The sequence below is a fragment of the Neovison vison genome, chromosome X (assembly GCF_020171115.1).
Source record: "Neovison vison isolate M4711 chromosome X, ASM_NN_V1, whole genome shotgun sequence".
In the NCBI taxonomy this organism is placed as follows: domain Eukaryota; kingdom Metazoa; phylum Chordata; class Mammalia; order Carnivora; family Mustelidae; genus Neogale; species Neogale vison.
In genome coordinates, this window is record NC_058105.1 from 16499665 (window position 1) to 16526676 (window position 27012).

Genomic DNA, 27012 nt, shown 5'->3' on the forward strand with positions numbered 1-27012 from the left:
ATAGCACTTTGCAGTTTAGAAAATGTCTTCACATATTTATCTCAATTGGTTCAATCATGAACCCTGCTCAGCTAATCAGTGGTGAACTTAAAATAATGGGATTATCTTGAAACAGTTCATGACAAGTTATGACATGAATGATCATAATCATTCCTCATTCATTCTGAGAATAGGATAAGAAAAGCTTAATTATATTAGGCAGAATTGGGTTATCTAAATCCCAGACATGAGGACGATTTGGAGTCTCCTTTCCTGATGTAAGACGGGTTAACAATAGCTACCATTTTTCATACACTTAATTATATGCCAGGCACTGTCCTAAGCACTTTAAATATGTGATTACATTTAATGCTTACAGTAACTCTGTGAGGTGGTCACCATCACAATGCCTGTTTTGCAAAGGAGGAAACTGAAGCCCAGAGGGGTTACCCAAGTTATAACTGCTAAGCAGCAAAGCCAAGTTTCCCCTGCCCTCCTGTTTAAGTGAAAAGACAGATGAGGTGCCTCTGGATATTTCTCTGGATACTATTTCTGTACTCATAAACACTTTGATAAATATTTATTAGATTAATTTATGAATAAACGCAGGTTTAAATAACCTGACATTCACAGCTATTGTGTAAAGCAGGCAAGTCATTTCTATTTCACAGCTGATAAAATTCTAGAGAGATTAATGGCATGTAATTAGGTAGCAGTAGAATCTGAGCTGATACAAAGATCTCCTGATCTGTTAAAGTTCCCAGGGTACCTGGAAAGGTTACAAAAGATGACAGTTAAAGCTGAGTAAAGGCAGGGTGAAGGTAGAAGGCTGTGGTAAAATACAGAACAGAGGTCAAAGCCAAACTGAATAGCAGAAAAATGGTGGGTCCACCAGAAAACAAGTAAATCTTCCCTCCATTCTACTGCTCATTTTACTTTTCAAAGAGTTTGTTAATATTTGTGGCAAGTAATAAGGTTTAATGGATATATTTTGAATGGATAGACAGCTCATCACGCCTAAGCATCACAAATATTAATTTTTAAAAATCTAAGTACAAGAACACTAAGAAAATAGATAATAAAATGACAAGGAAATAGCAACGGAGAGACTTTCAAGAAAAGAGGTCATAATATGAAATGCCTACATGCTTGAGATGGCAAGAAGTATTCAGCTATTATCAAAGAGGAGGAATTCTCTAACTAAAGTGTAGCCGAATGCCAGGAATCCACAGTATGTATACAAATTAGAATGTCTAAAGGAACAAGTACTGGAAAAACAATTCTATATACTACAGTGGCAAACAACATTTAAAGAAATTATTTTTACTTCTCCCCCTCTCTCATCATGCATTATTATACTAACCGAGCTCTGTGTCATGATCATCTCCTGCTGTTCCATAGCAATATTCCATGATCTTAGGTGGCTGGTTTAGTTAGATCTATACTTTGCTGCTTATGCTGCTCCTTTCTTTGCTTGTCCCAGTCTGCTGACATTTGCACCAGGCCTCTTACTTATGAAAGGTGTCCCACAAATATGTCATAATCTGTTGTTTAGTTTGTCAGTGGTCATGGCAACTTTTAAGCAACTGGTTAACCTTTAGTTATCATAAGAGCAAGTCAAAGACAAGTTGAACCCAAGCCCACAAAACACAAATACCCCAAACCTCCCAAATGATTTACATGAAGGGTAAAAGAAACTAGGTAGGCAAGAATGATATGAATAGAATCTGGAAATAATGGCCAAAATAGCATCCATCTTCTCACATGTCCTTGAGTTTCTCCTAATTGTTAAGCTTCCCAAGAGTTAGGGATTCTTTTTTAAAAGATTTTATTTATTTCTTTAAGAGAGAACATACATGAGAGAGAGCACGAGTAGGGGAGAGGGGCAGAGAGAGAGGGGGAAGAAGACTCCCAGATGAGCAGGGAGCCTGATGCGATGCAGGACTTGGTTCCAGGACCCTGGGATCAGGACCTGAGCCAAAGGCAGGTGCTTAACCAACTGAGCTACCTAGGCACTCCTGAAAGTTAGGGATTCTACTAAATTGTTTGACTCTTCAGAGTTAGGAACTCTGCATGTGGGCAACAGATGATTATTTACTAGCTATTGTGAACAATAGAATGTACTACATTTTTTTGAGCAGATGAGGAGGTTGCTGAGATCTTGAGATAAAAAGAGCTACATAAATTGATCAAAACACAGCTTGCTTTTCTAATTCAGTTGACAGAAAAATATAGGCAATCTAAAGGAAACGATCCAAAAACTCTTAAAAACTCTGTATTATAGGCAGCAAATATTAACACCGAAGAATAAAATGATTAGGCTTGGTAAGTTTAATACGGGACAACTAAGTTGAAGAGGCAGGAAACACTCTTTTTGTTAAATTTTGAAACCAATTCCATAACTATTAAATTTCCTACATTTCTCCGTATGTATGATTAACACAATATAATACCATCTTTATCCCAGGGCCATTCAAGTAGTGAAGATTATATTTCTAAAGCTCTTAGAATGGAGCCTAGCACACAGTAACTGCTATGTGGGTGTTTGTTAAATAAAATAAATAATTCCAGGCCTCACACATGCTGAATGGCTATTGTTAGGGTCTCCGTAAATCCTAGAAAGGAAAAAAAATTGGCTCTGTTCCTTGTTCTTCAGGACATTTCCTAATATTGTTGAAGCTAACAGTGCTTGTAAAATGGAGATGAGTGCTTGCCACTCGCTATATGAACTCTCATTAGAGTCTCTTTATTTTTACACCATTGCTTTTGGTTTTTCATTTCCTTTGGTCTAGTGCATCCAAATGGATGATCTGAAAAAGAAATCAGCACCTCTAAAGACCAACAAAATCAAGGGATTTAAGAAATGGGCGGAGATCAGAGTTCAGACAAACAAATTGGCACTGAAAAAAACCTCCTGGAAACCACAAGTTTCTATTTCCCGTGAATATCGGCCCAAACTCCTCTGAACGAAGATGCTCCAGGTCTCCAAACTATTGGTTCTTTTCAAAATCGGGCGCCAGGGTCCCCCGGCCAATGCCAGAGAGGAAGGCGCCGGGCCCCCTGGAAACGCTCCTCCCCTTTGGAGGAGGTTTGCTGGGCGGGGCTCCCACGCATGCTCCGTGCCCGCGGGCTCATTGGCGCGGCCGCCGGGCGCGTGCGCAGGACCCGATGGGTGCCCGGACGCGGAAGACCTGGCCCCGCGGAGGTTCCCGCTTCTGAAGCGTGGGAGGCGGAAGAGGCGGCAGGTTGTAGATTTTGGTCTTGGCCCCAAGGGGTTCCTCCGGGCCATTAGAACCCAAGAGAGGAAGAGGAGGCACCGCGGCGGCGGCTGAGGGGCCGAACCCCCCACCTGTCTTCCAGGCGGGGAGGGGGGGTAGGGAGGGGAGAAGCACCCCTCACAGGGCTAAGGAGCCTCCGGGACCGGGTCCCAGAGCATGGGGGGCTGGACCGTGTCCCCGAGCATGGGGAGCTGGAGCCGTCGAGGCCACCCGGCCGGGCCCTGCCCGACTGTCAGCTTTTCGGTGCTAGGGCTGCCCGGGCAGCCGCGGTGTTTGTAGCGCGGCCCCGCTTGAGGTCGTCGGCCAAAAGATAGCAACATGAGTTCCGCCGCTGCCTAGTTTCCTCCCCCTCCTCTTCTCCCTCTGTCCGCTTCCTTCTCCTTCCTCTCTCCTCTTCCCCGCACCTCGTCTTTTTCTTTCCCTCCCTCGTGTTCCTCTTTTCCCTCCACCCTGCCCTCCTCCTCCCCCTCGGTCCTCCTCCTTACCCCCATCTTATTCCTTTCCCGATCCTGCCCTCCTTTTACCCTCTCTGTTTTCCTGCTTTTCCATCTATCCGCTTTTCCTGCCTCTTGTTCTTTTCCCTCCATCCCTCTCTTTCCTCCATGCTCTTCCTTTATTCTGTCATCGTCCACCACCACCACTACCACCTCCCCTTCCTCCTCCCCTCACTCACTATCATCCTCCCTTCCTCATCCTCATCCTCGTTCCCTCCTCCTCCTCTCCTGCTTTTCTCCGCCCCAGCCCCCGCCCCCAAGCCTCCGCCCCTTAGCCCCCGCCCCCAGCTGCCAGTCCCCAGCAGCTCAGTCCTGCAGTGAGAGTCTTGGGAGTCCATAGCTAAGCACCAGGAGCTGAGCCCTGTCCGCTGTGCCTGCCTGCAAGTCTCCGACATGGCTCAGGAGAAAATGGAGCTGGACTTTGAGCCTGATACATCTGATGGGGGCACCCTGAGGAGATCCAGCAGCGCTCCCCTGATCCATGGGCTCAGGTGAGGCGGGTTGGGGACGGTGAAATACTGGGTTCAGGGGCTCCTCGACCCCGTGCAAGCAAGCTTCCTTGCCTAAAGTGAGAGTTGGCGCTCGTTTGGGCTTTCTAAACTGAGGGGGTGGGGACTTGTTTGCTTGACAGCCACTTGGGTCCCAAGGTGGAGTGAAAGTTTGACCCCAAACTCTGGGAACTGTGGGAAAAATGGGGCCCTCTTTACCTGGAGCTCTGTTGGCCCACTCTGAAAGGATCTACAAGAAGCTTCTGGCTCTTCTAACAGGTTGCTTGCCCTGCCTAATTTACACCACTGAATGTCAGACTGAAGCCCCTGGAACTAGACTTGCAACTTGACACCTGTCTCTAAGAGCTGCTATTTCTAAGCTTAGTTTAGGAACCCTGGCATTAACAGAGCATTTACTTTAATAAATCACAATTTATCTAATAACTTGTAATCAAGTAGCGTGTTCATGGCACATTAAGTGATTTGCATTTGTCATAATGTTTTCAGATCCTAAAACTGCCAGAAATGCATTCCAGTGAATTAAAAAAAGGAAGGGTGTTGTGTAGCTTAGGTCAGTGAAAATAACAGGTTTTAGAAAACAATGAAAAGAATTAACCCTTGAATTTTAGTGGTAAGGTCTTCTATTTTTGTGTTAAGTCACCAGAGGGTCTATTTTAAGGTAGAATCTTAGGATAGTGAAGGTTAGGTTGGGAAAACCTCCTGAGCCTATTACATTTCCCTCTTATAAGTAGATAATTCATCTTAGTAGAGAGCTAATTTGCGAGACCCTGTAGAAATGGAATTAGTCCAAAAAAGGGGATGGGAGTAGAATTAGCCAAAATCATTACTTAAGCACAGTGAAAGCAAAGAAATAGGTAATTCTTGTCTATCAAACTGATTATAATATCTGTATTTTGGGGGGAAATGGAATTAACTCATTTTCTTTTATTAAATTTTGAAACTGAGGGAATGATGGAGTGACTGCTTTCCTAATGCTGTCTTCAGCTCTGCATTTATTTTTGATTCTGTAGGCATAAATCGGTCTTTTGGCGTTGTTTTTTAAAATCTGGTAAGCAAGCAATTGCTAGGGACTAGGGTGATCCTGCTGACCTGCGTTTAGACTGTTGTAGAAATAACACACTATTTTTTTGAATCAGAAATCAAGTAATTACTTGCAGGGTAGCACGATGTGACAGAAGAAGGAGTGAGGAGACTGTACCTAGTCCCAATATTTCTCCCTGTGATCAGGAGTGACTCACTTAGCCTTTCTGAGTGTTTTCTCATTTGAAACTTAGGAGAACTGAATTAGGTGATCTCAGTGGGCCCTTGAAGTCCAATTCAGTTCAGTCCTGAAAATCTTCTTTGACCTCTTATCACGGGCATGGCACTCTGCTAGGCACTGCAGGGACGTTATACAAAGAGGAACAAAAGGCCTCGACCACAGAGTTTAAGACACAGGCACGCTTTTCTTTAATAAAAGGTAAAGTCGGTGTCTCAAGAAGCATCTCATTTCCCATTGTACTCTTTGGACTCAAAGGAGGGATGCTTGCATTCAGTTTGTGGATTGAAGAGAGGCCTCATGGAGCGGGTTGCGTTGAAATGGGGGCTCGAGGAGAGGAAGGATTTGGACGGATGGTGGTGGGAGGGAGGACACCGGAGGCAGAAGAGGCAACGGGAGCAAAGCTCCAGGCATATTTATCTAATTGCACAGCAGGTTCACGGGCAGAACACATATTTAGGGCAACAGTGGGAGATGTGCTGTGGAACAGGGCTCCTCAGCCCTTCTCGCCCTCATGGCACGCACAGAAAGCAGTAATATGTTTAGGTCTTCTGGGGTAAACAGATGAGGCTGCTCCTGTCTGGTGGGAACCGGTTTGGGGGCGTGTGCTCTGACCAGAAGCAGCTGGAGGCAACCAGTCTGGAGCTCCGCCCCATACCTCTCAGCTGCCCCCCAACCACTGAGGAGATCAGTATCTGGGCAAACCTGTCCTCCACAGCACACCACCACCGAAGCTCTGAAGAGGCTGGTGAGGTATTTATTCACTGTACGCAATGAGGAGCATGGAAGATTTCACTGTTGACTAGAGGCTTGGCAGTTCCCTTAAACGAGAAGACCTTATTAATTTTATTTTTATTTTTTTAGTGACCTTTCCCAGGTTTTTCAACCTTATACCTTTAGAACTCGGAGGAATAGTACAACGATTATGAGCCGTCATAGCCTGGTAAGTATAGAAGTAAGTATTTTTCGTGGTGTGGGCTGGGGAAAACACTTTCCGATGTGGTCTCTCGTTCTCAAGACGATGCGCTATGCACCACTGTTCACAAAAGAAAAAAAAAAATTTCTTACCTACCTCGCTCATGAGTGGCCATTGTCAGCTTTCGGTGCCAAAAAGAGATCTGGCTAAAGTTTTTTCCTGGCTGTGGGACTTTGTATTTAAAAAAAAAAAAACTATTCATTATTTTTTTTTTGTCACTGCTTGCATCATGGTTATGGGGTAAATCAGGATTGACTTCTAAATATAGCTGAGAAAGTGGTCTTTATTTGTCCTAGGAAGCAAAAATCATTTAGACAGTAGCAGAGTGTTTATTTCTGGCACATAGCTGTTGGACAGTGTTATTTACCCAAAGTAAGCGCTCCTTTATAATGCCTGTATTTATATTCCCGGTAGAGTTGCTAATAGTGACTGTTTTATATAGCCAGAGCTGTCAGGGATCATCTTATTAGCCGGTCGCATTGGGAGAAATGATGATGAGGTTTTTTATGGAGTAGCACTTCACATGCGGACCCCACTTAGCCAGTAGCTGCAGCGCTCTGGAAGACATCTGAGATGGAAGCAAACAGACCTGTGAATGTGTGAATGGCTGTGCTTGATTTCCATAGTCTGTGCACAAAGGTTCGTCGTTTGTAGGGAGCCTCTCTGACCTCTGAATCATCTAAAATTTATGCACAATTATAATAAGCTCCCAACTCGGTAGTGTGGAGAAGCAGCAAATCAGAAGAGGTACATTCGGGTTTAAGGTATACTAATAGCTGCTAGCAGGGGAGGAGAGGGAAAAACTGAAAAGCAGAGAGAGGCTTTTAAAAAATTAGTCCGTGGCTTAGTACAAGGGCTGAGAGCCCGTTAATAGACCCTGAGGACCTCGCCGGCATAGAACTGTAAAATACTTGATGTTCTTAAAGATACCCAGGTCATTAACCTTTGCTTAAATTATAGTAGTACCTATGCTTATGTGGTATTCTGCATGTTACAGAGTCCTTACACACTTGTCATTCTCATAGCAACCCACATGAAGTAGGCAGGACAAAAGATGTTTTTCCCAGTTCAAAGAGGCAGCAGCTAAGACTCAGCCGATAGCAGCGACTTGCTTAGAATCACATAATTGGGAAGCGGCAGGGCCGGGATTAGAATAGAGACACGCCAGGGCCATTCTGTTTGGCAAAATCTGTTTAAGAAAGGGGGGGAAAAATTACAATGCTTTCAAGAAAGATTTCCAGCCGAAGTGGCTAAACATACTTAAAGGGGAAAATGTTAGCGATCTGGAGGTTTGATTCATGTCACCTTCCCTGAGGATGCTGGAAAATAGAATTTAATTTTGCTATGTTTATGAAAAATGTTTCTACTTGTTACCCAGCTGTGTTCCTGATATCAGTAGTAGAGCAAAGAAGGGAAAATGAATTTGCCTCTTTATACTTGACTTTTTCTCTTTTCTAAAACGCGGATTCTTATCCACTCTGTCTAGGCTCATTTCTCCCCCCCGCAACAAATACCTATTTCTCGGGCGGCACTACAATCCCTAGGTTTGCTGGAGGAGCCATGTTGATTCACTGCACTGTGGTGATGTTTACGTGGTTTTCCCTCCATGCCCTTTTCCTTTTGAGCTTCCTGTTTCAGGAAGCCTTCCGCAGCACCCTCTGCGTACTTCTGTCGTCACTGATTACACCTTACATGTTATATCACAGTGTCCTCTATAAATCTGTTAAAAAATATTTTATTTATTTATTTGACAGAGAGCACATGAGGAAGGGGAGTGGCAGGCAGAGGGGAGAGAGGGAGAAGCCGACGCCCTGCTGAGCAGGGAGCCCGACTTCGGACTTGATCCCGCGACCCTGAGATCATGACCTGAGCTGAAGGCCGACGCTTAACCCACTGAGCCACCCGGGCCCCCCCTCTATAAATCTTAATACACTTCCCTGTGTCTTGTATTAACCTGCCCAAAGCAAGGTGTGGAGCCAAGTGGAAGGGAGGGGGCTGGCGCATGATGTGCAGAGATCGTTTCTTCATGATTTGACAACGGATTAGGTATAAATGCAGGGAGAAGGAGAACTCCAGGGGACTGAACTTTTACTTCTTAGTGACCAGGGGAAAGGTGTTGCCTGTGTACAACGAGTAGGGAAATTTCAAGGAATTGGTCATTTGAAGGGCCAGGAGATAAATTCTTCCTGGGCATTTTGGGTTCCAGGTGCCACTGGCTCCATGCTGTTCTCCAAAGCAATATTCAAACTTTGAACAAAATTCTGCAAACTTCCTACACCTTTCACTTTGGGCAGATGACCCTTCCCTGTTTACAGAGCGTGCAGATGGCCGTCTCGTATACACGTCAGCTTTCTTCTCCTGAAAATGTCTTTACCTTCACATGGGGCACTTTTTTCTAATGGTTCCTAGATTTTCTGCGTCTCCTGTCACTTTGCTCAGGCTCTTGTCTACCCTCTAGTCCCTTCCTCCCTGGCCTTTTTGCTCCCACTTTCTTCTGACTCACATATCTAATATCTGGAACACAAGTTGTCTTCTTTCATAGGTCTCTCTTTCCCTGTTTTCCTTCCACCCCTCTGAGCTTTCCCAGAGCTTAATCCACAGCACACTTCCTCTCATTCCTCGTCTCCTAGTTTCTTGCCAACCACTCAGCCAATTTGTGATTGCACTACCTCGATCACCACACTATTAAAAAACTGTTCTCAGGGGCTCCTGGGTGGCTCAGTGGGTTAAGCCTCTGCCTTTGGCTCAGGTCATGATCTCAGGGTCCTGGGGTCGAGCCCCACGTCAGGCTCCCTGCACAGTGAAGAGCCTGTTTCTCCCTCTCCCTATGCTCACCCCCCCCCCGCCTACTCAACTCCCTCTCTTGCTCTCGCTCTATCACAAATAAGTAAAATGTTTTTTAAAGAACCTGTTCTTGTAGGGATGCCTGTGGCTCAGTCGGTTAAGTGTCCGACTCTTGATTTTAGCTCAGGTCATGATCTTAGGGGCCTGGGATCAAGCCCCACGTTGGGCTCTGTGCTCGATGCAGAGTTGGCTTGTCCCTCTCCCTCTGCTCCTCCTCCTGCTCTCGTTCTCTCTAAATAAAATCTTAAAAAAAGAAAAGACAACAAACCCTGTTCTTATGAAAGTCACCAGTGCCCACGTGATGCTGGTGGCAGGGCCTCCTTTCTCACTCCACTTGAGCTCTTCGCTGTACTCGATGCCATTAACCAGCATCCTCCTTGAAGCAATTGGCTTTTTTCTCAGCCTGTGCATTAACACTTGTTTCTAGTACTAGCCACAGCATTGTTCTTCCCCTTTGGGTCTTCTTTCCAGTTCTGTGTACGTTGACAAGTTGGACGTCATATAGATGCAGCATCTCTACTTCTGACTTTATCTGCCATCAGCTTTTTGCAATCTTTGGCTTTCCTGCAGATTTCGCGGCCTCCGGGGTTTCTTTTATTCTCTGACCGACACATCCGTGCTCTCTTCTGTGGTATTCTCTTAGTCTTTCCTCCCTTATTTACTTGCCTAGCAGCTTAGCGTTTTTCTTTCTTTTCATAGTGTTTTTCTTTCTTTCCTTTTTTGGGGGGGGAACGATATATTTATTTGTGAGAGCAAGGGAGAGTGGGCACCAGTCGGGGGAGGGGTCGGGCCAGAGGGAGAGAGAGAATCACAAGCAGATGCCCGGCTGAGCACGGAGCCTAACTCAGGGCTCCATCCCAGGACCCCAAGATGACAACCTGAGCCGAAATCAAGAGTCAGCTGCGTCACTGCCTGCGCCCCCGGGCGCCCCGCTTAGTGTTTCTCAAATGGCCTTCATTAAGAACTTACCAGTAAACATATATTTGTTTTCTAGTGGGGGAAAAAAAAAAACCCTTTTATTTAAGAGGATTTTATTCGTAAAGTTTTTTTTTTATTTTCAGAGCCTAGGAGAGGAAAAAGTAAGAGGAAGGGGAGGGTACTGAAGAGATATCCTTTGAGGTAAAATCCTGTTTCAGTGTATATCTTTAAAAAATTTTTTTTTCACCTGACTTCGCTTTTGCCTAAAAAACTTGGAGCAATTTATCACCATTTTGTATGACTCACCACTTTAGGAGTTTTAGACGTTTTAATCGGATAGGGCCTCTTGTAACAGGGCTGGTGTCTTATTTGGTTTTACGGCACTACAGGTTTATTTGGATTTAATTAGGGACTAAGTAGCAGTTGTTTACATTATGGCTGTTAGAGCCCTGTAAGAGCTGTTGAGAGGAATTGTACCTTTCATCTTGTGATTAGATTGTGATTATTTTGCGGGAACATAATTTGGGCCCCCTCCCCCAAATCATTTTAGTTTTGCGTTGTCAAAAAAGCAATGATCTAAGGGAAAGCAGAAGATATCTGAAAAATACACATTGCCTTCCACACTGATTTTTCTTAACTAGTAAGTAGGGTTTGCGGTGATACCGGTGATGACCAAATTTTAGGATTGATTTAGATCACACAAGCAAAATCTTATGGCAGCTTTAAAATGTTTTTGATCGACCCTAATCATAGACAGAATATTATACTGGGCTTCTGAGCCTGTGAAGACATATACCATTGGTACTTTGGTGTTAAAATGACTAAAATCAGTTTTTTTTTTCCTTTCCCTTCTTACCTCGTTCCTTATTTTAAATAAGTGGGGTAATGGATATTTCCAAGGCCTGGAATCTTTTTTTTTCTCACATAAATGTACACAGCCCTGCATTCATTTGGGAAAAGTGTTAAAGTCAGTGCCTGTCTAGTGACAGATGGTGCTTTGAGGTTGGACACCTGGTGTACTTTCCAAAGACTGAATGTCCTGCCTCTAGTGCTCTAATGTTCAGTGATCTAAAGAGCTACATCTCTGAGAAGAGTATGACATCTTATCTGGGAGGAGGTTGGACACCAGGACTGACAGCAGACTGCTGCTCTGTGCTTCAGAAAATAGTAAATGTTTACTTTTCCCTTCCAGTTGCTGTCGTCCTCGCCTAACCGTGTTCCTAGCAGCAGGCTGCATCAGATCAAAAGGGTAAATTTTCCTTCCTAGCTCAGAGCTACAGTAGTCTGAATTGTCCACTTCGCTTTTATTTTCATTCTGAAGATTGGGCCATTAAACATGAATAGCCACAGGCAGCTGGAAATTCTTCTGAGTGTGCAGGTGAAACACAGATGCGGCAGGGGAGACAATCTTAGAATGTTCTGCTGCACTGTGATGATGGCAAAGAAGGCAGAAAAGTCTTTTAAGATTTTCTTCGAGGTAGAGAACCATGTGGATGTGCATAAATACTGTGTTTTCAGCATGTGTTTGTCTTCGCAGGAGGAAGGCATGGATATGATGAACAGGGAAACTGCACACGAACGGTTAGTGCTCCATGAGAACACGGTCTAGCTTGATGTATGTCTTGTATGTATGTCTGAGCACTGAATGGCCTTTCATTTCTGTTTGTTTTAGGGAAGTGCAGACAGCAATGCAGATAAGCCAGTCATGGGATGAGAGCTTGAGCCTGGTAAAGTTAATCCCATGTTGGCTTGTTGTTCGTTTTTTTTTTTTTTTTTTTCTGGAAACCTTTATGTTGTTCATTGGCTTCATTCATTTTTTTGGTACCCTTCTGTTCCCCCCACCCTGTTTCCAAATTTGTATTCATTTCTGATCTCTCCTTTTCCACCAAAACATGAGAGTGCAACTTTCAGAATCTGTACATTTCTATTCTAAAAACGTAGGTGTGTTTGAGTAGTAAAGAGCTGTGATGTGCTGGATTGTGAATTATGAGGAAGTAACACTTGTGTGTTTACAGAGTGACAGCGATTTTGAGAAGCCGGAGAAACTATATTCTCCTAAAAGAATTGACTTCACCCCGGTGTCTCCAGCACCATCGCCCACTAGAGGATTTGGAAAGGTCGGCTCGTTGACAAGATGTTAACTCTCTTTCACACACTAAGCTGTTAACTCTCTAAAACACGCACACACACACACAAACACGCACACATGCATGCATACACACACACCCCACCTCATGTGTAAAGAATCCGATGATGAGAAGGAAAATGAATGAAAGTCTGCGATAGTAATTTGGAAAAAAAATGGTCTGTCAATACATGTGTATATTCTCTCTCTCTCTCTCTCTCTCTCTCTCGTGTGTGTGTGTGTGCGTGTGCATATAGACAGACAGCTAAGTAATTCTAAGGATGTTGTTTCTGTTATCTTGAGAACCTTTTGAAAGCTGGAGCACTAAAGCTATGTTAATATGAAATGTGTTTTTTCTAGCAATGTTTTTCACCATCCTTACAAATGTTTGTGAGCAGCAGCGGGCTGCCCCCGAGCCCCGTTCCTAGTCCAAGACGCTTCACCAGGTAGGTGAACCTGCTTTGCAAAAGCTTGTCTCTCCTGATGCACTTTTTCCCCAACGTTTTCTTATGGAAATTATCGAACAGACGACAAAATGGAACCAAATGAGCATCCGCATACCACCTGTCACCTGTATTCTACCAGTGACATTTTATCAGGCACACACCCACCCACACACATCCACCCCCACACACCCAATAACATATCCTTTATAAGGATAAGGAAAAAAATGTAAGATTGTAGACCAGTAAAATCAAAATACCTTTTTAAAAATATATATATATATATATATTTAAAGATTTTATTTATTTATTTGACGGAGAGAGAGAGAGAGATCACAAGTAGGCAGAGAGAGGGGGAAGCAGGCTCCTGCCTGAGCAGAGAGCCCAATGGCGGGGCTTGATCCCAGGACCCTGGAACCATGACCCGAGCTGAAAGCAGAGGCTTAAACCACTGAGCCACCCAGGCGCCCCTCAAAATACCTTTTTAATAAGGTTTATCTTTAAAAAAAAACCTGTTGTAGTTACCTTGTCTTATAGAATGATTTTTTAAAATAGCTTGAAAGGCCACGTTGTCTCCGATTGCTGTAGGCCAGCTCAGATCACGTTTTGGCATTTCAGTTCGTCAACTTTCAGCACGGGCATTTTCCACCGTTTTCTAGATGACTGTCTAGATTTATTTGGTGGGCGCTAATGTTTATCTTGCATCTTAGAAGCACTTCACATCCTGTTCGTTTATTCTTTGAAGCAGGAGGAGTCAGAGTCCAGTCAAGTGCATCAGGCCCAGTGTTCTTGGTCCTCTGAAAAGAAAAGGCAAGTGTCACACTTCTGATACTAACCCTAGTTGAGCTTGAATGACAAACCAGAATTTGTCTGAAGTTAGCTCAAGGCATGAGTCCTTTTTTCTAAAGAAATGGGAAATATTCTTCCCAACATATGCTTTATGAATTCTAAATTTTGTAAATGAGTTATCTGATACTGTCTATGTTTTTTGTACTTATAACTGAATCTTATTCATATATTCATATTACCAATATATATTCCAGAAATTTTTGCCTCTCAGTGATCTGAATAGAAAGTAGATGCAAGTTAATACATTGCAGAAGTACATGCTTATGTCCTGGTAAATAGGTCTCTGAACACGCTGCATATTCAGATAAAGCCACCACCAAATTACGCCTCACAGAGAGTCTGCCTCATATTCTAGTCCATAGGGTTTTTGATACAGTGGCGTGCTCTTAATTACCTTATTTTGAACCACAGGGCACTAAACTAAAATGATCTCACTCGGTGCTAGTTTCAGATACCTTTGAGGGCCCCTTGTGGAGTCTGTTTTAAAAAGGCACAAAAAAGTAGGAAAGGTTGAGTCATCCTTCCTGGAGCTATACCTGTATGATTCCAAGTGTTGGGTGTCATTTTAAACAAGAGTTTTAACCATAATTTTGAAAAAGCAACTCAGCAAGTGGTTTCTTTGTGCAGATCACCTTTGGGGCCAGGAAAACAGTCCCACTCCTAATACTGGGTAAACAGGTACTTGGAGCTTTGGTGGAAACTTTCCACCAATAGCACCGTGCACAGATTCAAAAAAGTGTGATGTTTCAGATATCATACTTTTTCTGGAAAGTAGGTTTTGATATGGTGATGATGTTTGCATTTAGTGAATAATTTTTTTTATAACCTGGTAGTCTTTTACCTTAATGCTGCAAGGAATTATTTACAACAAATTATTTAAATAATTTACAATTATTTACAAGTAAAGCCATTATTATTGTTATTATTAATTTTTGATACATTGCAGGAAGTTGGAATTAGTATGGTTGTTTAGTTTCAAAGCTATTCCAAAATATACCAGCAGATGGAGGAATTCTTTGCTAAAAGGGGCTAAAGTCTTTTGCTAATGAGGTGTCGAAAGTCTGGCAGTAGCTTTTAAAAGCTCCATATTAAAGCATGGCAAAAGCAAATAAAAATACAACTTTTCCTGAGTTGGTAATTTCCAAAATAGCTCCAGAAGAAAGATAATATGAATTAATTGATAATATGAGGGAAAAAAATAAATGTTACATTTGCTCTTGCTTGATCTTTTTCCATGAGAAGAATCTTGTATGGCTGTAAATTCACAGTTACTAATTTCCCATTGGAACATATAGTTAGGCCCAAGAATTAAGTTTTATTTAATATTCCATTTTAAAGCTCAGATAAAGAGCCTCAAAACTAAGGTATTTGTGCGTTTTAAATCATAGCTTATTTGAAAAGGGGCTTTTTTTGTCTTAACTGAGGGTTTTTAGTCTTTGCACTCCTGGTGGCAAAATGTTGTTATTCCAATTAATGCAAAGTTTTTCTGCTACCTTAAAGATATTTTGAGATAGTCTGTTAGAGTGAGGTGTTGCCAGTACAACACCAATTTCCTGAGAGGATTAATGATTGCTTTCAATTACAGATGGGCATTCAAAGTCACTTTTTAAAGTGTTCATTTCCCTAAGTAGTCTAAAGCAACCTTTAATTTATACACCGTTAGACTACATACTTTTTAACCCATTTGACTTTGACTCAGGAAATACTCCGATATATTAAAATAATGTAAACAATAGTCTTTGCTAGTTGCCTGGGATAAATCATTATTCACTGTGAGCTTCAGCTGTTTGGGGATGGTTCTTTATTTCTGCTGGGGTAAGCCTTGATTCATTTTGCCTGATGCAGTCCGTGTTCTGGTTCTGCTCTTCGGTTAAAGAACAGGACTATATCCATAGCATGCTAAATAAGGTGTGTGGTTTTTTTTTTTTTTTTTTAAAGGGCCGCTTACTTTTTGGTTGAGGTTATATGGAAGTATTATTTCTTCCACTTTAAAGCCTGTGGAAAAACAGCTTCGAAGTAATGGCTTGACAAAGCGTTCTGAGCTTCAGTTGAACAAAGATCATCCCATTTTTGCCCCATGCCTGTATTTGTAAAGTTGTTTTACGGTAGCATTCATCTCTTCTGTTGTAGGTGAAATGGAGACAGAAAGCCAGCCCAAGAGGCTCTTCCAAGGCACTACCAGCATGCTGTCTCCAGAGGCTGCACAACTGTCTGATCTCAGTTCATGGTAAAAAATGAAATCAAATCCGAAGGATGTTAGGGGATGATCTATTAAAAAAGAGCCACATCCGAAGTATGTTGGGATCATTTGGAATAACATTCGGCTTTTTATTCATGCTCTATAGAGGGGAAAGCTCCAGGGAGGTACAGAGAATGTGAAAAAAAAGCAGATCATTTGAAAGTCATTGAGTACTCCTTCGGAAGTGTGTGTATGTTTCTGGCACCTTCCCTTTCCTCCCTAGCTCCTGTTAGGTCAGCCTCTCTCGGTAGGTGGTAATGGTGTGGGAGCGTGGCAACAGCTGGATGGCGTGAGAGAGTTTCTGGGTTGGTGTGGATAATGTGCATTGATTGTAGCTGCTCTGCCTGCATTTTGTATTATATCCTTTGACTTAGGGAACACCAGCATCCTCTGAAGCATGGTGTTTTCTATAGCATTTTCTGTTATAAAGTGTTTTTGAAATTTGGGGGGTGTTCTGTCACAGTCCTACCCAGGTTTTGTCTTTTAGTATAAAAAGGAGTGTTAGTATAAAAACACTTCCTGATTCCTGTGGTCTAGTCACATAATATTTTTTTTCAGCCATACTCATCTAACTTAAGGCCCTTCAATGTTTCGGTGCAGAAGTTAATATCTTTTCATGTACCTGAAGTCGAGTACTTGAATGCTGACTTACATTGGAAGGAAGGGGAAGGGATAGTGGCAGTGGCCAGGTAATACTTTGAATTCTTTCAGTATTTACTTCTTTTTAAAAAAAATTTTTTTAAGATTTCATTTATTTATTTGAGAGAGCACGAGTGAGAGAACACAAGCGGGGTGGGGGTGGGTGGCAGAGGGAGAGGCAGGGAGCCCGATGCGGGGCTCGATCCCAGGACCCTGGGATCATGACCTGAGCCGAAGGCAGATACTTAAACAACCAAGCCACCCTCGTGCCCCTCAGCACCTATTTCTAATCAATTCACTGAGCCCCTGTGTTCTAGACACAACTGTGTAGTGCCTTTCACTACTTTTTGTTGCCTGAGTTTTATAGCTGAGGATCTTTTTTAAGAGCCCCAAAGTGCATTCACTTTAGAAATATCAGGATGGTGTCCTCTAAATAGTGGAATTGTGCACGCCACTTACAAGGTATAAGGATTAGTGTTTCTTCCTTTCCAGATCACGTATCTATTGTTTTGTGTAAGATAACTGCACTTGTAGTTGACCAAGAAGTCACAGATTCTTCTAGTTTATTAGACTCGTTGATCAGTACTGTTCTAACCTTGGAACAGATGCCTTTTAGATTGTTCTAGCTATTTTCAGCCCCACAGTCTCTCCTCTATCATCTATGTCTGTCCTTGGTAGCTCAGTGTGCTAATTTTGGTATAGAGAGCCTTTCCAGGTATGTAGATGATTGCAAAGAGAAAACTTCTAAAGCTTGTCAAGAGGACTAGTGGATGAAACTCTACACTTAGTGGAAACTGTCTATCACTTTTATGGTAAAGTGTGTTTTAATATAGGCACATGACAGTATAAATAGCTTTGCTTACCCAGTTGCTAACCAAGTAACCAAGTTAGGGAGAAGATAAGGAAGCATTTCACCAAGCTGAAAACACAGAGGGTGAGGCGATTTTTAAAAAAATATTGTCATAGACTGTAAAGGATGCCATAAAACAATAAAGAAGGAAGGAAAGCAAAGGGTCTGGGATTTACCAAGGGTCCTCACCCCTTGTCCAGATGTTTATTCCTCTGAATAGCAAAACCCTAAGTTGTCAACGATGGTGGCTATGGTGAGGGTCCTGTTTCTGTTGCCACCACTCCCATTCTTTCTCCTTAGAACCGTCACTAACTATGAGAACACTGGAGACATCGACATTGGTGATTAAGGGCATTTTTGATCCATAAAGACAAAAAGCATTGCCTCACACTGGAAAGATTCACTTCTTTCATGGCCAGTCAGAGCAGTAACAAGCCAACGTGTGGCTCAAGTAATAGGTTGAAGTTTATTGTCCAAATTCACAAAACTAAGTGTAAAAGATATTTAAGCAATTAAACATTAAAAGGTATTTTCAGTAAGTTTGTAGCATTTGGACTCCTGAGGATATTAAAGCTCAAGATTGCTCTGACTTTTGGGGTACCTTGTATCCTAATATTGCTGACATTTATGTTTGCAGTGAAGAGATTTTGAACAGGAGTTATTCGTGATTTGTAAAAATTGGATGCTGCTTTTGCAAAACCTTTTTTTCCTATCTCTATAATGCAGTTCCATTGATCAGACTTTCTTTCATTGATCAGTATTGTTAGAAATGGGGAGAGAGACAGATACTACCTGTGTTCTGGTTTCTGTTGTCAAGGATAGCCAATCTATGTGATAACCAAGGAAACCATTTTTGTACATTTTAGGGAGCAGATAAGGTACCGGGTTGATCATTAGTAGATGGCATCTCATCTCATCATTTCAGTTGTCTTCGTTGTCCCCCTTCCCCACCCCACAAAGGAAAGATGGGTTTTTAAAACTTGAAGTTAAACTTCATATGTTAGATAACAGTCATTAAAATCTGACATCTGACATCTTGGGCCTCCTGGGTGGCTCAGTCAGTTAAGCATCTGCCTTTGGCTCAGGCCATGATCCCAGGGTCCTGGGATTGAGCCCCACATTGAGTTCCTTGCTCAGAAGGAAGCCTGGTTCTCCCCCCCCCACCTACTGCTCCCCCTGCTTGTGCATGCTCTCTCTCTCTATCAAATAAATAAAATCTTTAAAAAAGGAATATATTAAAAAAATAAAATCTGACATCTTTGAAGTGTAAATTAAGCGTGAAGTTTGAGTAGAGACCTATGTAGGGTTTGTGTCCAATGTGGTGACTGCTGCCCAAAGGAATAGTAGGCCCGCTCTTGATATCACATTTTTTTACTAGATGAAATCTCTGAAATCTTTGCCAAGCAAATCCAGGGAACGTTGTCAACCACAAGGCAGGAATTAATGTCATTCTGCATTTAGTTCTTCCGAACATCAAGAATTTGATTGTAGCTTGGAAGTTCACCAGTCCGTGGTGCTTTGATTCCTTTTGTGTGCTGGGGACTCTTGTTCTGTTCCTCGTTCTTATGGGAACAAGATTATCTGTTTTTAGGGCCACTAGCCACGTAGTGAAGATTCAGTGATAGTCTGTTTCTCAGACAGCAAAGGAAAAGTTCTCCCATGAGATTCTTGCCCAATGCGTCAGTGTTAGTGTGACTGCTGACTTAACCTTTATATTTTAACATTTTCACTGGGTTTCACTTAGTGATTTTCACATTATTTTTAGTGGTATATGTGTCACGGCAAGAAAACTTAATCAGGAATATGTGAGGTATACAAAGAATGAGATTTAATCACGATTTATTTAATAATAGAACTGTATATATATATACCTTGATTGTGTTTAAGTGAGTAGCTTAAACATCTGTGCTGGTACTTAAAACTCCTATCCCCAGGGTGCCTGGGTGGCTCAGTGGGTTGGGGCCTCTGCCTTCAGCTCAGGTCATGATCCTGGGGTACTGGGATTGAGCCCCTCATGGGGCTCTCTGCTCAGCGGGGAGCCTGCTTCCTCCTCTCTCTCTCTCTCTCTCTCTGACTGCCAAATAAATAAATAAAATCTTTAAAAAAAGAGAAACTATCCCCAAGGTGACTATGGAAGTGATTATATTTAAATATGTGATCTTAAAAACTTAGAAGTTATGCAGAAATATAATGTTGGATCTTTCTAAGATAAGATCGTAGAGACCAGAAAACCTACCCTGTGGACCACTTTAACCCACAGCAAAGGGTAGTACCAGAATCTATGTGGAGGTTGATAGGGCTATGATGAATTGGGAGTACATTTTCCTGCGTGTCCTTAGTCGGATAGAACTCAGTTTAAAAAAAAAAAAAATAGAACTCAGTTTATTGACTGCACAAGGCACAAAGTGACTCCGCCAAATGAGTAATAGCATCAGTTACACTGGACATCCTGATTTTGTTGTTTATCATTTGAATGTTTTAATAATTCTCTTATACTTTCACTCTTACTTTTTTTAGACCAAGGACACTACCTTAATAGTCATAAGTGTTTTTGGTTGTGTGGTTCAGATATTGTATCATTATGTATACTCAGTAGCCAAAATGAATTAGAATTAGTTTATTTTAAAAAAATTATTTTTTTATTTTTTATTTTTATTTTTTTTCTCTACATGCACTTGAAAAGAATGTGTATTCTTCTGCTTTAGGATGAAATTCTCTGAATATATCTGTTAAGTCCATCTAGTCCACTGTCATTCAAAGCCAGTGTTTCCTTGCTGAACTTCTGCTTGGATGATTTTTTCCATTGATGTGAGTTAGGTGTTAAAATCACCTTTTTTTAAAATTTAATTTTATTTATTTTATTATTTTTAAAGATTTTATTTATTTATTTGACAGAGATAGAGGTTATAAGTAGGCAGAGTAGCAGGCAGAGAGAGAGGGAAGCAGGCTCCCTGCTGAGCAGAGAGTCCGATATGGACCCTGGGATCATGACCTGAGCTAAAGGCAGAGGCTTAACCCACTGAACCAACCCAGTGCCCTGAATTAGTTCATTTTTTGATGCTTGTACTCCTGTGTCCAGCTTGAACTGTCTAGGTCCTTTGCTTTCCTTGCATTGTCTGGCTTTCAGTCATTAGTCCGAGGCCCATTAATACCTCCATCAGAGTTTCAGCTAGGAAAGGAAAAAGATAAACTTGAATTGGACCATACTTTGTTGCTTTTAGAAGGCCTGACAGAAGGTTTAGTAATGAACGCTGTGAAAGTCACTTTTATTCAGGGATCTCTCTGTGAATTAAAAAAAAGAAATCACAGAAGTCTTGCTCTGCACAGATTTACTGACAGTGGGTAATCTCTGACCTGTAGTCTCTGCTTCCATGACCAAGTGTAGTAGTGTCAGATTTATTAGAATAGAAACTAGACCTTAGTTCAGAGAAAATACCTGGTTAACGGTTTACCAAGTTCTGAATCTAAATTATGCTGGAGGCTAAATTTAAGTATGCTATTTTACTATTAATGAACATAATTTTTCATATGTTCATATTTAATAATAGAGAAAAAAATTCCTGAAAAGGAATATATGAAATGAAATGTTCAGATTTGTATTCTTTTTTCCCCAGTAACTTCTTGGTAATTTCCCTGTTAGCTTATTTCTCTTAAGGTAATCAACTGTGCTGGATGAGAGGTTTCTCCTCATGAGCCATGTTCTGTGTTTTTGAGTGAATACAGGATTCACCTAAGCAAGCAGGTCTTGTTACAAATGGAATCTTTTAACCCAGGGCTCACCATAAGGCCGGTGGTTGGAATAAGAAAGTCTTTATTTATATTCATATTATCTGCTCGGTGGCCAAATTTTAATCAAGGCCTGTTTCTTCTTGCCAAGTAGCACAGAGCGTGTCCTTCGGCTGCCCAGCCAATATGTGCTTTAGGAAAGTAAATTCATTTTAATATTAGTCTAGGCAAAGTGCTGCAGGAGGAAAAATCACATATGTTCCAAAGGCAAATATAAAGGTCTTTTGATTTTCCAATGCCTTAGATTATCTGTGTAACTTTCTTTCAGTAGTTTGAATAATTCATATTTTAGACCTATTTTACCAGTGGGTTGAAAAACAGCAGTGCCAGCTAAATTTTCCGAACTTCTTACTTAAAAAGTGCTGTTATTAATGATGCATTTCACAGCAGTGAGCGTAAAGTGGGAGTACCGTGGACCGTACTGTTTCCCTTTTTATGTTTATTTTTCCAGAGTTTATTTGTTTTCTGTCTCTGCCTAAAAACAATCCACAGGCAATAGAAAAAATAGCAGAGATGTGGGGGGAAAGCATTACATGTCTTTGAGGTAGGGGGGAGGGTACAGGGCCCAGAAACTTCCAGGTGTGCCGTGGGTTGCTTAACACCAGGAATGTATTAACCTGGAGATCCATAAAAGTGATCGTATTAAAAGTGAAGCTAATATTTAGCCTCAGAGCATATTAGACCAGGGTGGGCTTTTGTAGAAGAGCTAGTGACCAGACTTCAGCTAGAACCCATATTTCCTGATTCATGATTCCTTTTCCAATTCTGTGCTTGCTTCCCTTTTCAAAATCAGAAAGTGTCTCTGTAAATCCTAAAACTACCCGACGACCTCTTCGGCTTTGTCTCTCACCGTGTCCTCGCTCGCTCTACTTAACAACCACACTAGCCCTCTTTCGGCTCCTAAAACCACCCTTGCTTCCTCCCAAACCAGACCTAGTTACTACCTACTCAGCTTTCAGATGAGCAGCTCAAGTATCACTTTTAGGGAACGTGTTCCTCCCAGTCCCTCCACATTGGATCAGATTACCCATGCCACACACTCGCAGAGCCCTTTGTATCTTGCCTGTGCTGCTTTGATCCCAAATTACACACATATCAGCATGATTCCTTAAATGTCTGTCTTCCGCACTGTACTTCGTAAGTTCCATGAGGGCCAGGACCATGTCAGTCTTAGACGCCATCATACTTCTAAGATCTAGCATACTTCCTGCCCTTGGCAGATACTCAGTAAATATTAGAATAAGTGAAGGAGTGAATTCAGGCCAGATACATAGAGCATAGGACTTACATGTTGGACTGATGGGACTCAGAGCCAGAAAGGCAGCCTGGTGTGAAATGGTGACTACTGAAGCATGAAGCCGGGTTTATGACGAAGCGGGCCAGATGGATGGTTGGCAGCCACGAGAGCCTAGGCTGGGTGGGTAAGGAGTCCCTGGGCTGGATCCTAGAGGCTCTGGTGCCCAGATCGGGAGTTTTCGTGGAAGGATGGGAGTGGAAGCTAGCTGTCAGAGTCAGAGAGGCAAGTGGAGGATGAGGGTATTGGGCCCGTGGCTATAGAACATTCCTTCTAGCAGCCTAACTGGATAGTAACCGAAGGAGGCTTGTAGAGATACTTGTAGGTTCTAACAGCAAGAGAAAAGGAAACAGTGTCAGAAGTTCATCAGATGAGAGGAATATAAAAGACAAATGGTGGAGGGATAAATCAGAAAAGAGAAGTGTTTGACTTGAAGGCATCTTGGGAAGGGGGTGCGAAGGGGGAAGCGGTTGGATCTAGAGTGGTTGAAGGGCTGTGTTCTGGGGATAGAGGAGCTACGAAGCGGGGAACTTACTAGAGTACTTCAGCTGGTCCAGGGTGCCTCAGTGAGTAACCAGTCCTCTTACTCGAAGACTGATGGGAAGGGAAGAAGAGAAATCTAAGGATAGCGATCTTTTGAGCTGAAGGTAAGGGAACTCCCTCACCAAAATCTTGACACCTCAAGGAATGCTTACTCTGTGTTGGACGTTCTGGTGCCTCCAAGAGAGCACCAAAGTGGTACAGAACCTTGAATGCCCTCTGGATATCTGTGACCTTGTTTTTGCAGGTATCCGAATGTAGCACCTTGTGTAGGTCATTGCTGTCGCTTATGCTTTTTATTATTTAAAAATGCTCTTACCGGTGTGTGAGTTCTTGGAACTATGTCGTTGCATGTTATGTTTATCTTTATCCTGATAGATGCATCTGCTTATAATTCTTTTTGCTTTGTCCTCAGTTCAGATATTTTGGATGGCAGTAGTAGCAGCAGTGGCTTATCCTCAGACTCACTGGCTAAAGGCAGAACAACCGCAGAGTTTCCAGTAGCATGCTCCAATCCATGCTCTCCGTTCATCTTCACGGATGATCTCTCACCCAAGTGACTTACCCATTTCTGATTCAGCGTTCTTAACTGCCGTTCCTTACTTAAAACTTGCAGTGAGGAACGCAGAGAACTTTGATCCATAATGAGGATTAAAGTGTGACAGGCTAAAAAAAAAAAAAAAACCACAAAAAAACCATTCCGATGCCATTCTGTGTGGCATCTCTCTTCTCTAAAAGTTCAGTTTTACGAGTGTAGTGACCTTACGTATGTCTCTTTTTTGCTGATCTCATTTTGGATCTAGTGACTAAATCACCAATACTCATTTTTGATTGCCCAGTATATATATATATACATACACACACACACACACACACATATATATGTATATATATACATATTCCTCGGTGCCTCAAAGTGCACCTATTATAGAGCCTATACGTTTAAGGAAAGCACTGATGTGTATTTTCGACAGTGGTTCTTTTTCCAAGCAGCAACACGACAGCTAAAGTTGATCAGAAATTCTCTTGCTTGAGAGATTTGGGGTTGTTTTTGGGGTTTTTTTTTTTTTTTTGGTTCCTGTTTTGTTCTGTTGACTACATAGTTTCAGATCTCTTTATTTCACAATAATAGATGGATTGCTTTCGATTATATTAAATTTTTATTTTTCTGCATCAGCTTCAAGTACATCATTTTGTTTCCTTTTCCTGTTTTGAGCTGCTTACTTGCCATTTCTCACAGAGGGGAAGAAACCCGTAGTCGCTTTCATTACTACCCATATCGCTTCTTTGCTGGTGGAGTGTATGACGTGAGGATTGATTTTAGTGCTGAGAATGTAAATGGACTTGACAGGATGCCTGGATGACTCTCCACAGGTTCTTATGCCTTAGCCACCACAGTTGATATTTTTCTCCCCAAACCTGTTGCCTGAAGGAATATATAAAATATTGTTAATGTTTCTAGGTGGTGTTATCAAGGAGAAGAAATCCCTGCCTTGACCAGATGTGTGGAGCATCTACAAATGAATGAATAATGTTATTTACACCCAAAGCACTGTGTAGAAAAGCATGCATGGGGCGTGACAGCTTGTCTCGGGTGGTATTACGAGGCCAGAGGTGCCTTGGGGTACAGTGTTGTGCTGTAAAGATGGATGTCTTAAGGTAGGGTAGAAAAGGGGGCTTTAATGTGTCTGATTGCCACATACTGTATTGATTGCTGCTTTTTTTTTTCTGATTATTTTTCTGTCCTTGGATTTGTTGGTTTTGTCGCGTGGTGAGTATGTGCTGCCGCTGACTCTGTTTGGGTTAATCATGTTGCCACCAGAGTCCAAATCCAGTTCTTGTCGATGCTGCCTCCTAGTAAGGGCAGTTTAATATCTGTGAGGAAGCTTTTAGGAGCTGAAACAAGCCGATGTTACTGTGCATTCTGCTTTTAAGGAGCTGTTTGAGCTGTGAACAGTGTACATGATAGTAAGTCCGAGGTACCGTAAGTTATTTAATTTTAAAAAGGAAAATCCTGATAGAGCTATTTAAAAAAAAAAAAACGAGTGTAATCTATCGTTTTGTTATTTATTATTTAAAACTGTGTAAAAATGTCTGTTGTGCTTGGTTGCTTTTTAATGTTCAGACATCGTGGTTGGATTGTCTGTGTTTAATATGCAAATTTGCCTGCTAGGATCACAATATTCCACTTTTGAAATGAATGTAAGAAATGGAAACTACTGCCCCTGTGTCCTTTGAAGGCAAAGATTCTTGAATTTTGAAGGAAGATGATGCGCTTTGAGGGGGCTCACAGAATAGTCCTACCGTATGGCTTGAGGGGAAAGCGATCCGCTTTGACTTACAAGAAGAGCATCACTTAGCTTTGCAGTGAGTAGTTCTGTTCCGGCATCCGAGGTGGTGTTGATTCTCAACTGTACTAACCGCCCCGATGGCCATTAACGGCTTGATTTCTCGTATTGCTTTCACCCGTGCAAGGTCCCTCAGCTTTGAAACCCAACATCAATGTACATACTATGAAGCGTGTTCCCTAGCGTGCCATTTTTAAAGAATTACTGCGATGGTATCCTGTGTCTGTCCTGTTTCTGAAAGAACTGCATTCAAATGTTTCTGCCCATATAATGCCGAGAGATGGTTTTCTCTTTTACAGGCTAATCATCCACTTTCGCACCACTGTCTTCTTTGCCTTAAAGGGATACTTTTGGCCATGATATTTTTGGGCTCTAATTTAGGTCTCGTAAGAAACAGCCTTCGGAATGTGATGGTATTTCAATTTCTTCTTGAGATCCAGTGGTGGGTGAGAATTGGGACAGGAAACTGTAGTCCTTAACAGTAGTGTGAGAACTAGGAGACGAGATGAGTCACTTCATCGTTGAGCCCGGGGTTCGTTTTTATTGTTCAAATTGACTAGAAAGTTAAGTTTATGCAGGGATTGTTTTGGAAAAAATAAAAGACAGAGATGCTAGCCTTCAGATGAGCTTTGTTGACAGTACCCCTTTATTTTTATATGAAGTCTAATATTTGAAAAGTGGTCATTATTATAAAGTAAAATTCTCTCTTCCTATTCTAATATATCATATTTCAGGCTTCTATTTGAAAGCAAGTACAAGAGATGATATCATAAGAAAATCCTACAGATGCTCTTTTTGCTTGACTAACTTATATAATCATACTCTGTTTCATGATAACTGCTTTTGGAATAAATAATAGGAAGTTTTGTGAAATGCTGATCTTGTGTATATCTTAGAATGCAAATTTAATAAAATGTGTACACATGCATAAAATTCGATACAAGTTTTTCAAGTCTATCTCTTTTATCCTTACTAATAATTATTTTCTGCCTCCGTGTCCCAGTATCCCACGCTCTGTGTCTAATTGCAGTCAAGTTTGGAGTAAAATGATACCAGGAGCTCAGAAGAATAGCCACATTGAAGATTGGGCTGTCTCCCAAAACAAAAAGAAACCTCTCCACATAATCTGTCAGACTTTCACGAGCATTTTGTAGAATTGGACAATTTAGACAGTTTTTGCCAAGGCCACATATATTTCTTACTTATTTTCAAGTTTTTTTTTCTTTTTTTTTTAACATGTGCCAAAACAATTTAGTCTTATGAATAAGGTAGGGGGTTGACAGGTTAAAAAATAAAAGCCTTTCTGCATGACTCAGGTTCTAAACACTCAGTTTTCTTTTCAGTATATTAGAAACATGAACTGGGATATTTCACACTTACAGAAAGGTGGCAAGAAATGCACGAGGAATCCCTGTGCATCCTATGCCAGGTTTCCTGATTGTTAACATTTCCCACCTTTGTTTTATCATTCTCTCCCCCCGCCCTGTCGTATGTGTAAGTCCTTACATATTCACATATTTCTTCTGAACCATCGGAGAAGTTACCAAAACGATACCCGATTACCCTTCCTTGCTTCAATACATTCTCTAAAGACTATTTAGGACATTCTACACAACCATATTACAACTGTCAAAATCAGGAAA

At 41.8% G+C, this 27012-nt stretch overlaps 1 protein-coding gene across 5 annotated transcripts; it reads left to right on the forward strand.

Moving 5' to 3' along the window:
• The first annotated feature begins 4010 nt into the window (after positions 1-4010).
• On the forward strand, positions 4011-26309 carry PABIR2 (PABIR family member 2). Of its 5 annotated transcripts, none has more exons than XM_044234470.1 (10): positions 4011-4242; positions 6383-6461; positions 11449-11505; positions 11794-11837; positions 11929-11983; positions 12272-12373; positions 12742-12827; positions 13570-13634; positions 15804-15900; positions 24484-26309. In XM_044234470.1, exons 1-10 carry the CDS (start codon positions 4145-4147, stop codon positions 24551-24553), a joined length of 753 nt encoding a protein of 250 aa, XP_044090405.1. In that variant the 5' UTR covers positions 4011-4144; the 3' UTR covers positions 24554-26309. The 5 variants fall into 5 exon arrangements, with proteins under 5 accessions (XP_044090405.1, XP_044090403.1, XP_044090406.1 ...); XM_044234468.1 differs by lacking the exon at positions 24484-26309 and adding an exon at positions 23437-24476; XM_044234471.1 differs by lacking the exon at positions 11449-11505.
• Positions 26310-27012: the final 703 nt, after the last annotated feature.

Coding starts and splice junctions, on each gene's coding strand:
- PABIR2 (XM_044234468.1), top strand. CDS start 4,145: ATGGCTCAGGAGAAAATGGAGCTGGACTTTGAGCCTGATACATCTGAT. Junction 12,374..12,741: donor CCACTAGAGGATTTGGAAAG/GTCGGCTCGTTG, acceptor TGTTTTTTCTAG/CAATGTTTTTCACCATCCTT. Junction 12,828..13,569: donor AGTCCAAGACGCTTCACCAG/GTAGGTGAACCT, acceptor TATTCTTTGAAG/CAGGAGGAGTCAGAGTCCAG.